Source organism: Vipera ursinii (genome assembly GCF_947247035.1).
Source record: "Vipera ursinii genome assembly, chromosome: 2".
NCBI lineage: Eukaryota > Metazoa > Chordata > Lepidosauria > Squamata > Viperidae > Vipera > Vipera ursinii.
The window spans coordinates 6,372,909-6,383,958 of NC_139513.1; the positions used below are offsets into that span (position 1 = coordinate 6,372,909).

General features: G+C 46.0%; 1 protein-coding gene and 1 long non-coding RNA gene across 3 annotated transcripts in view; both read right to left on the reverse strand.

Annotated features, from left to right (window-relative positions):
• The window catches only part of LOC310635946, an 871,275-nt gene that overhangs the window by 232,781 nt on the left and 627,444 nt on the right, over positions 1-11,050 (reverse strand). The window lies entirely within an intron of this gene.
• The window catches only part of LOC310635908 (uncharacterized protein), a 6,633-nt gene continuing 1,131 nt past the window's right edge, over positions 5,549-11,050 (reverse strand). The window contains exons 2-4 of one of the 2 annotated variants that reach the window (XM_083355281.1): positions 10,640-11,050; positions 9,188-9,317; positions 5,549-6,555 (exon numbers count right to left, since the gene is read on the reverse strand). The exon at positions 10,640-11,050 is cut by the window's right edge and continues 458 nt beyond it. In XM_083355281.1, coding sequence (XP_083211407.1) covers positions 5,750-6,555; positions 9,188-9,317; positions 10,640-11,050 — 1,347 coding nt within the window. In that variant the 3' untranslated portion in view covers positions 5,549-5,749. Of the gene's footprint in view, positions 6,559-9,187; positions 9,318-10,639 lie in introns of both variants that reach the window. The other variant, XM_083355280.1, reaches the window with a different exon arrangement.

Consider the following 11,050-nt stretch of genomic DNA (forward strand, 5'->3'; position numbering starts at 1 on the left):
CCTTAGTTCAAGGCTGCTTCCCTCCTTGATTAGTTTCCAGCTGTTGCTTCTTGTCCTGCCTTCAGGTCCTTTGAAGAATAGCATGACTTCCTCTTCTTTGGGGCAACCCCCGAGATATTGAAAGACTGCTATCATGTCACCCCTAGTCCTTCTCTTCATTAAATTAGACATACCTAACGTGGTGGCTCAGTGGGTTAGGACGCTGAGCTTGTCGATCAGAAGGTCAGCAGTTTGGCGGGTCGAATCCCGAGTGCCGCGTAACAGTGAGCCCCTGTTACTCGTCCCAGCTTCTGCCAACCTAGCAGTTCGAAAGCACGTAAAAATGCAAGTAGAAAAATAGGGACCACTATGGTGGGAAGGTAACGGCGTTCCGTGCACCGTCTACTCTGTTCTGTCCTGTCCAGTCCAGTCCTATCCTATCCTATCCTATCCTATCCTTTGGCATCTGCTCATGCCGGCCACATGACCACGGAGACGTCCTTGGACAAGCACTGGCTCTTCGGCTTTGAAACGGAGATGAGCACCGGCCCCTAGAGTTGGAAACGACTAGCAAACATGTGCGGGGGAACCTTTACCTTTACCTTTACCTAACTCCAGCAACTGTTCTTTATATGTTTTAGCCTCCAGGCTCCAAATCATCTTTGTTGCTCTTCTCTGCATTCTTTTTAAGAGTCCCAACATCTTTTTTACATCGTGGTGACCAAAACTGGATGCAGTGTTCCAAGTGTGGCCTTACCAAGGCATTGTAAAGTGGCATTAAGACTTCATGTGATCTTTATGGAATTATTGATTATGGAATGATGTGAATATACAATACCTTTGTGTTAGGCCTTTGACAAAGAACCACATTATATTGTGATTTGCAAGCTCGTTCAGTGTCAACTGGATAACTGATATACTACGCGATTTTGTAATAGGGTGAAATTGATTGTGTACCTATCACATTCATCAACCTCCAAGGGAGGCATCCTTCACAGTCGTTACATTAATGACTTATTTGATGTGACTGCGAAACAGGAAATTCTAACTGTAAACTATTGATAGAATGGTTTATAAACTGTGAAAGGCACACTAGCTCTACAGTTGTGCATTATGTCAGCCCTATTTTAAATATTTTGTCCAGTTGTTGGACATGCATTTTAAATAATGTGGATACGAGCGGTCCTTGATGTTCTCTGAGCTTGGTTGTTTTCTTGCAGATGTCTCATTATCTAAACAAGGCAATATCATCAGTGCTATAGTCCACATATAATATGGATACATAATGCCACATTCAGAGGTGGAGAATAAAGTTCACCAGGAGAACTGGACATGTAGTTCTCTTAAGAAAGAAAGCAAAAGGAACTTGGAATCTTCACCGTTCAGAAGTCGGGTGTTGTGATTCCGTGTCAGCCTGTGCTCCCACCAGCTGAGTCTGAGGGATCTGAGGAGGAGGAGGAAGAGGGGCTTGGAGAGCCTTTGGTGTCGGAGGGAGGCTCTGATGCATTACAGGAGTCTCAGTCACAGGAAGAGCAGGGCCCCTCCAATCATGTTCTGTATGAGGCTCAGCTGTGTGAGGAGGAAGATTTGGACTCTGAGGCTTCACAGATGAATCTATTTAGAGATGCTGGAAGTAGAAGGCAGTTTAGCAGAGCAGACCAGAGAAAGTCTATGAGGCAACTCAGCGAAAGGAGAAGGCATTGAGAAGCCACGCCTTGGGGCTGCTAATAAAAGGGGAAGGTGTGGGCAGTGCTGGTTGCTGAAGGTTGTGATTTACTTTATCAAATGCCTTACTGAAGTCCAAGTAAATTATATCTACAGCATTCCTCTGGTCCACTAATTTTGTAACCTGGTCAAAAATGCAATAAGATTTGTCTGGCATCATCTGTTTTTGACAAACCCATGTTGGCTTTTGGTAATGACTTTGTTTGCCTCTAGGTATTCGCTGATTGATTATCTTTTCCAGAATCTTCCTAGGTATTGAGGTCAGGCTGATAGGTCTGTAGTTTCCTGGATCTATTTTTCCCCTTTTTTGAAGATGGGAACTACATCAGCTCTTTTCCAGTCCTCTGGTTGTTCCCCACTGCTCCAGGATCTTTGAAAGATATAGTTCAGTGGTTCTGAGATCACATCTGCCAGTTCCTTGAGAAATGTGCGATGTAATCCATCTGATCCTGGTGATTTGAACTTGTCCAGGCTGGACAGGTGCTCGCTTACCATTTTCTTGCCTATCTTAACTTGCGTTTCTATTCTGTTTTTTATGGTACTGTTTTTGATAAGTTTATTTTTATTTTAATTCCATTTATATCCCGCCCTTCTCCGAAGACTCAGGGCGGCTTACAAGCTTAGCAGTAGCCTTCATTCTATGTATATGCCTGCTTATTAGGGCTTTCACACACCCCCAAGCGGCATTATTACAGTCAGCTTAATTGCCCCCAACAATCTGGGTCCTCATTTTACCTACCTCGGAAGGATGGAAGGCTGAGTCAACCTTGAGCCTGGTGGGATGAGAACCTGCACTAATTGCAGGCAGCTGGTGTTACTTAAGGAGGCATTAGCCCACTGCTCCACCAAGGCTGTTTTTTCCCTTTGTGTTATAAGCATTAGTGCTATTGCTATTTACAATGGTCACAACATCCTGTGGTCATGTGATTGTCATTTGTGACCTCCTTAGACAGCTTCCAACAAGCAAAGTCAATGGGGAGGTTGGTACGGAACGTTGCAAGTCGTGTTCACGTGGTGTTTCACTTACTGACTACTATGATTTGCTTAACCAGTACAAAAAGTGGTATAATCAGGAGCCATCCTGTGATGCCTTCATTTGGTGACAAATTTTCCAGGCCCGATTGTGGTTGTAAGTTGAGAAACCCATATTGCCGATTTAGTTAACATGGCTTGATGGATTCTGTGTCACGGCTTATGCTAGGTAAGAAATAACACGTGAAAATTCTTGGGGTGTTGTTTCCTTTTTTAAAAAAAATAATGTTTCAACGCGGAAAGTCCTTATGAAAAAGGGCCTGTCGACTGTCCCAATATGTTAGCCAGCAAAAGAAAATCCCAAGACTTTTTTTCCCCCTCTCCAAGAGAAAAGAACAGAACAGACAATATGGGTACAGAGGTGGTAAAGCCAGTTTTAATATTTTGCGCGAAAAAAGCATAGTAGCACTTAGACTTATATACCGCTTCATAGCCCTCTCTAAATAGTTTTACAGAGCCAGCATATTGCCCTCAACAATCTGAGTCCTCATTTTTGGCCAATCTTGGAAGGATGGAAGGCTGATTCAACCTTGAGCCAGTGAGGGTCGAACGGCTGGCAGCCGGCAGTCAGCAGAAGTAGCCTGCAGTACTGCAATCTAACCACTGCACCACCATGGTGCTATGGCTAAATTCCCCTCCCCCCCCGAAAAAAAACCACAACTTGGTCGTCTCAGGGTCCTTTCTCCACACCAATCAGTTGCACCTCAGTTGCTATGAGAACGATCTGTTTGCCTCGGACATTCTCAAAATTGGTGACCTTGGGGTGTGTGTGTTGGAAGTGTCTCAGGCTTCCAGGCGGCACACTTGCATTCCAGTTTCCCTCCAAAACCGCCCTCACGTTCCAATGCCCTCCCCCTTCCCATTATTGTCTGGTTGCGAGCACGCTGCGTAGCAAGTCAGCCATGACAGTTGGGTTACTTTAAGACTGAGTGGCTTGAATTTAGAATAGAACAGTATACAGCAGAATAGAGTAACACAGTTGGAAGGGACCTTGTAGGTCATCCAGTCCAACCCCCCCACCCCAAGAAAGAGACCCTACTACACCATTTCTGACAGATGGCAGTCCAGCTTCTTCTTGAAAACTTCCAGCGATGAAATCTCCCACAACATCTGAAAGCAAACCGTTCCATTGGTTGATTGTTCTCACTGTCAGGAAATTTCTCCTTATTTCTAACTTGAATCTCTTCTTGATCAAGTTTCCATCCATTATTCCTTGTCTGGCTTTCGGGTGCTTTGGAAAATAGGTTGACCCCCTCCTCTCTGTGATAGCACCTCAAATATTGGAATCCTGCTATCATGTCTCCCATGGTCCTTCCCTTCACAAGACTAGTCATGACCAGTTCATGTAACCGTTCTTCATGTGTTTTAGCCTCCAGTCCCGATCATCTTTGTTCCTCTGCTCTGCACTTTTTCTAGAGCAGGGGTCTTCAAACTTGGTCCTTTTATGACTTGTGGACTTCAACTCCCAGAATTCCTCAGCCAGCATGCTTGGCTGAGGAATTCTGGGAGTTGAAGTCCACAAGTCATAAAAGGGCCAAGTTTGAAGACCCCTGTTCTAGAGTGTCAAGAATTTTTATAGTGTGGTGACCAAAACTAGTTGCAGTATTCTAGGTGTGGTCTTCCTGAAGCTTTATAGAGTGGTATTAATACCTCACACGATCTTGATTGAATCCCTCTCTTAATGCAACTTAGGGTTGCATTGGCTTTTTTGGCTGCCGCCACACACTTTGGACTTGTGTCTAATAACAATAACAATAACAATAATTAACAAATCTGGATCTGCCTTTCCCCACCTTTCCACTTTTTAAAGTAAAGAAATGTCTGGGTTTTCTGTGGGTGTGTTTTTTTTTGCAAGCAATAATAATGGTTCAACGTGGGAGGGGCTTGTAGGAGAGATTAGTGTTTGAAATATCCCATAGATGCTTTCTCACGAGGCAACTGGACTTCCTTATTTTTCTTTGAAGATGTTTCGCTTCTCATCCAAGAAGCTCCTTGAGCTCTGACTGAATGGTGGGGAATAGAAGGATTTATATTCTTTGCAGGTCATTTGCATGTTTTTAAGAAAGTCGTTGAGGCCACTTGGAGGTTTATCTGTGTCCTCAACCCATTTGCACACTCGGGTGACCTTGAGGACTCAGACAAACCTCCAAATGGCCTCAACGACTCTCTAAAACAGACATGTCAAACACAAGGCCTGGGGGCCAGATCCGGCCCGTGAAGTGGTTTCATGTGGCCTGCGAAGCCATCCTGGAAACAGTGAGGGAACGGCCCCCACTGCCTTGGCCCTGGCCCAGAGACCCTCCTTCTGCCAGAGACCCTCAGATCTCTCCCACTCCTGCCCAGGCCCCCATAGGCACCCTTGATGCAAACGATGTAGAGCTGGCCATGCCCACCCAGTAGGCCATACGCACTCTAGTGTATAGAGCTGGCCATGCCCACCCAGTAGGCCACGCCCACCCAGGCCATACCCACCCGGCCCCCTGAGGCAACCGCAATGCTGATGCGGCCCTCAATGAAATTGAGTTTGACACCCCTGCTCTAAAAGAATGCAAATGACCAGCTGTCTGCAAGGAATACAAATCCTTCCATTCCCCACCATCCAGTCAGAGCCGAAGCAGCTTTTTGGATGAGAAGCGAAACGTCTTCAAAGAAAAACAAGAAAGTCCTGTCACCTGAAAAAGCACCCTTGCGACACCAGCTGTGGCATGCCTTTCATAACAACCACTTTCTAGCAGCTGCAGAAGTGCGAGAACCCCAAACACTATGTGACAAAACAGATCCCGAAAGCAGGAAATGACGTTAAGGAAATTGAATTTTTTTTTTGGACAAAAGATGATGAGGACAGAGCATATTGAAGGAAAAAGGCAGTCAGGCATGTAAATTTATTTCTCATGAATGAAGGTGGACATACATATCCCAGGATGAAGTTGCAGGATACAGTCTGCATCCCACCCAGATTCGATCCAGATTATTTCCTAGGCCGTTGTCAGTCCTCTCCCCAATGGTGAACCCATCAGCTCACGCCGAAACTTTCCCCGTCTTCTGCCTGCTTGTAGGATGCCTTTCCCAGATGAATTCTGCGATGGCTGTTGAGGTGAACCTTCTGAATGAACTTTTTCCCGCAGACCAGGCAGACGTGGGGTTTCTCTCCCGTGTGGATCCTCTGGTGCCGATTGCAGTGAGATCTGTAACTGAATTCTTTCCCGCAGTGCAGGCATTTGTAGGGTCTCTCGCCGGTGTGGCTTCGGTGATGAACGATGAGACCCCACCTTTCAAAGAAACGCTTGCCACAAATCTCACACTTGTACAGTTTCTCCTGCGTGTGACTCCTTCGGTGACGGTTGAGGTCAGAGCCCCGCCTGAACCGTTTCCGGCAGTCGGGGCACTCGTGAGGCCTCTCCCCCTTGTGGGTTCGCCGGTGAACGATGAGATCCGAACTGCAGAGGAAGGATTTCCCGCAAATCAAACACTTGTTCTGGGTTTTCCCTCCAGCGAGGGCCCTCTGGTTGAGGACACGGCTTGGGCTAGAGATTTTCCCAAAGACATTAGAGCTTCGCTGTCTCTTACTGGGTTGGCGAGTCCCCGGCTGGCCTGCACGTTCACGGGCATCTTTGCAATCAGCTTTGCAAGACCTGGCTTTGTCCATTTCCTCGGTGGACCGCCTCCTGTTTCTCCGATTGCGATCCTTGGAGGTGTTTTCCTGTTCGTGACTTGAGATGGTCTGTTCAGCATTTCCTCTGGATAGGACAGACGGATCCCCTTGGCCTGCCACTTCTGTGGTGTATTTTTCCTCTTCAACTATCACCGAACACCAGTTGTCTGCTAACACAAGGAGAAATATTAGGAGAATCTTTAGAGATCAAAATTGAGGGGTGGTTTTTTTGGGGTGTGTGTGCTTTTGATCCAGGAGACTGGAGACTAAAACATATAGGGAACGGTTGCTGGAATTGGGTATGTGTAATTTAATGAAGAGAAGGGTGAGGGGTGACATGATAGCAGTGTTCCAGTATCTCAGGGGCTGCCCCAAAGAAGAGGGAGTCAAGCTTGGGGGGGGCGAAAGCCCTAATAAGCAGGCATAAACATAGAATGAAGGCTATTGCTAAGCACATTGATTTGTGCTTTAAAAATTGTAAGCCGCCCTGAGTCTTCGGAGAAGGTCGGGATATAAATGGGATTAAAATAAAAAATAAATAAATAAAAAATATATTCTCCAAAGCACCTGAAGGCAGGACAAGAAGCCATGGATGGAAATCAAAGAGAGAAGCAACCTAGAACTAAGGAGAAATTTCCTGACAATTAATCAGAGGAACAACTTGCCTCCAGAAGTTGTGAATGCTCCAACACTGGAAGCTTTCAAGCAGAGATTGGAGAACCATTTGTCTGAAATAATCTTCTAGTTCAACCCCCTGCTCAGGCAGAAAACCCTATACCGTTTCAGACAACCGGTTGTCCAATCTCTTCTTCAAAACCTCCAGTGTTGGAGCATTCACAGCTTCTGGAGGCAGGTTGTTCCACTGATTAATTGTTCTAACTGACAGGAAGTTTCTCCTGAGTTCTAGGTTGCTTCTCTCCTTGGTTAGTTTCCATCCGTTGCTTCTTGTCCTGCTTTCAGGTGCTCTGGAGAATAGCTTGACTCCCTCTTCTTTGGGGCAGCCCCTGAGATATTGGAACTTAGTTCCAATATCTCAACTTAGTTTTGTGTTTTTTTTGTAAAGAGGCACCCGGTCAATGTGATACGATGCTCAGCTTGCCTCGTTGCAACCACGTTATTCTACAAGCAGATCATATTCGCATGATGTGGAGCTTCCTTAAATACCCTCCCCCCCGAAGGGGTGGGGAATTGGGGAACATACTGTAGTACCTGCTTGCAGAATAACCAAAGAAGACTTGCACTTTTGATTCACCTATACTTATATAACCATGCCCGTACATCTGTAATAGATACAAGAACAAAAGTGAAAATAAATCAAGATGCCGGGGGGGGGGGGGCAACGAGCGCCATGCTGCAGTCTGCTACACAGGTATTTCTCCACTTATGACAATTGCAACTGGAACTTCTGTCATTAAGGGATGGAATTGTTGTCCGGTGATTGCAGCTAATTTTATGACCTTCTTAAACAAATTCAGCTTCCCTTTATTGACTTTGCTTCTTGGAAAGGAAAGGTAAGGTCGTAAAATGGAGATTATGCAATCCTGGCACTTGGCAGTCATCATAAATACATGCTGTTTGCCGAGTGCCTGAGCTGCGACCGCAAGGTTATGTAGATGGCTGTGACAGTCGTAAGTGGGAGGACCGGTTGAAAGTCACTTTTTAACTTCAAACAGCTGCTGAACAAGTGGTCGTAAGTCGAGAACTACTATAATTAATATGCAATTAATACTCTGATGCAACTAAAACCTGGCTTTTCGATCTATCAGGCCTGGACTGAAGGGGTTTTAGCTTTTTAAATATTGTTTTAATTGTTGGGCTTAATTAATTTAATTTATTTTAATTTTATATTATCTTTTATATTGTATTTTATGCTGCCCTGTAAACCGCCCTGAGTCCTTCGGGGATAGGGCGGTATAAAAATCTAAATAAATAAATAAATAAATAAAATAAATAATACATACGGCTTACAACTGTTCATTTAGGGACCATTCCAAGTCACGACGTCACTGGAAAAAGTGACTTATGGCCATTTTTCTACACTTAACGACCGCTGCAGATCCCTGTGGTCACATGATCAAAATTTGGATGCTTGGCAATTGACTCCTATTTACGACGACTGCAAGTGATCTGCTTCTGCAAACTTCTTACAAGCAAAGCAAATGGGGAAGCCAGATTCTCTTAACAACCACGTCACTAACTGAACCATTGCAGTCATTCGCTTAAACACCGTGGTACGAAAGCTTGTAACATGGGGCAAAACTCGCTGAACAAATGTTTCACTTAGCAACAAATAGTTGGTTGTAGTCGTACATCGAGGACTACCTGCACTGGGTTTGTTGTCAGAATGCAGAGCTAAAGAGGATGTCTCACTCTGGCTAAATCCACCAGCCAGGACCCCAAAAAACACAGGAAGCTGTGATCTCCTAGTTCTTTAGAAGAACATCAAGGGAAGGTGATTTTTTTGAATGTTTGCACCATTCCAGGAAGGAGAAAGTGATAATAGAATAGAATATAGAATACAGAATAGAGGAATAGGAATAGAATACAGGAATATGAACAGGAACAGGAATAGGATGGAATGGAATCGAATAGAACAGAGGAATAGAAATAGAAACAGAATGTAATGTAATGTAATAGAATAACAAGTTGGAAGGGACCTTCGAGGTCTTCTAGTCCAACCCCAGACCACACAGAAGACCCCCTCCTTCCAGCTCAGACAATTGTCTCCAACCAGGCTCCAGAGCATCTCTGGCTGTGTCCAGCGATGGCTCCAAAGAATGTGGAGGTCTCCCTGCTTACCGACCATCTGGGCTTCAGCCTCTTCTTCTGCCTTGACTTGTGGGCACCCCTGCTTCTCTTCACTGTCTGACGGAGGCTGGATCCCTGGGGAACGATACGAGTCCACCGCTGCCTCTTCCTCCAACGGGGCCTGCAGCAAGATAGGCCTTTGTCAGAACACGTGTCCCTGGGCATGGACCAAAGGGACGGGCATAAGTCAAGGGCTGAGCCGCCATCTTTTCCTGGGGGGTGGTGGGGAGAAAGATTGTCTTCTACGGAGAACAACAAATGCCTCAACAATGGCTACGCTAAGCCTTTGTGGGGCTCCAGCCAAAGTTGCAGATTATCGTGAGGTAAATGGATATATAATAAAGGTAGTCCTCGACGTATGACCACAACGGAGCCAAAATTTCTGTCGCTCACTCTTTTTTGCCCCATTTCACGACCTTTCTTGCCATGGTTGTGAGGTGAATCACTTCAGTTGTTAAATGAGTAACCCGGTTGTTAAGTGAATCTGGCTTCCCATTGAACTTTGCTTGTCAGAAGGTCACAAAAGGGGGGGTCACATGACCCCGGGATACTGCAACCGTCATAAATATGAGTCAGTTGCCAAACGTGTGAACTTTGATCACACCACCATGGGGATGCTGCAGTGGTTGTTAAGTGTGGAAAATGGGGATAAGTCACTTTTTTCAGGGTGGCAGTAACTTCCCACAGTCACTAAATGAGCTGTTGTAAGTGGAGGACTATCTGTATTCCATTTGACTCAGGTGGATCTATGTGGAAGTGCCCAGAGACTAACTTTCTGGGGCTAACTAGGTTTGAAATTGGAACTGCTACAGATGAGTTGCTCAAATTCTTGTAACCATTCCCCATTCAACAGTCTTGTTAAAGAAGACTTGGACAATATATTGGCTACCCTTGACCTCAGCTAACCTCACAACTCACAACTTTTGGAGGCACGTTGTTCCACTGATTAATTATTCTGTCAGGATATTTCTCCTTCATTCTAGGTTGCTTCTCTCCTTGACTAGTTTCCATCCGTTGCTTCTTGTCCTGCCTTCAGGTGCTTTGGAGAATAGCTTGACTCCCTCTTCTTTGTGGCAACCCCTGAGATATTGGAACACTGCTATTATGTCATGCCTCGCCCTTCTCTTCATTAAAATAGACATACCCAATTCCAGCAGCTGTTCCTTATATGTTTTAGTCTCCGGTCCCCTGATCGTCTTTGTTGCTCTTCTCTGCACTCTTTCTAGAGTCTCAACATCACTTTTATGTCGGGGTGACTAAAACTGGATGCCATATTCCAAGTGTGGCCTTACCAAGGCATCATAAAGTGGCATTAATGCACCTCACGTGACTTTGATTCTATCCCTCTAAGGCAGCCTAGAACCTCAGATCCCTCTTTCTAATCTTGGAATAATCCCTGTCGATTCAGGTCAAACCCTGGGCACCATGAGGTCCCACTCTCACCTGTTGTTCCTCTGCCTTGGTGTTTCGCTGCACGTTCAGGTATTCCTCCGCCAGACCCACCGCCTGGGAGCAGTTCTCGGGGTCCCGCTCCCTCACCCAATTTTGCACTTCCTGGGGCAGGGTGTCCAGCAGCTGTTCCAGCACCAGGGTCTCCAGGATCTGCTCCTTGGAGAGCCTCTCCACCTTCAGCCACTCTTGGCAAAGCGCCTGCAGCCGGCTGTATGCTCCTCGCGGACCCTCAGCCTCCTGGTAGCAGAAACGCCGGAAGCGCTGGCGCTGCTTCTCCCGGTTCAGGATGTCCCCACGCAAGATGGCCGCCTTCACTTTCCCATAATCCTCTTGGTCTGGCCTTGACAGCCGGCAATAAACTTGCTCGGCTTCTCCCCGAAGGGCAGGCAGCAACCTGGATGC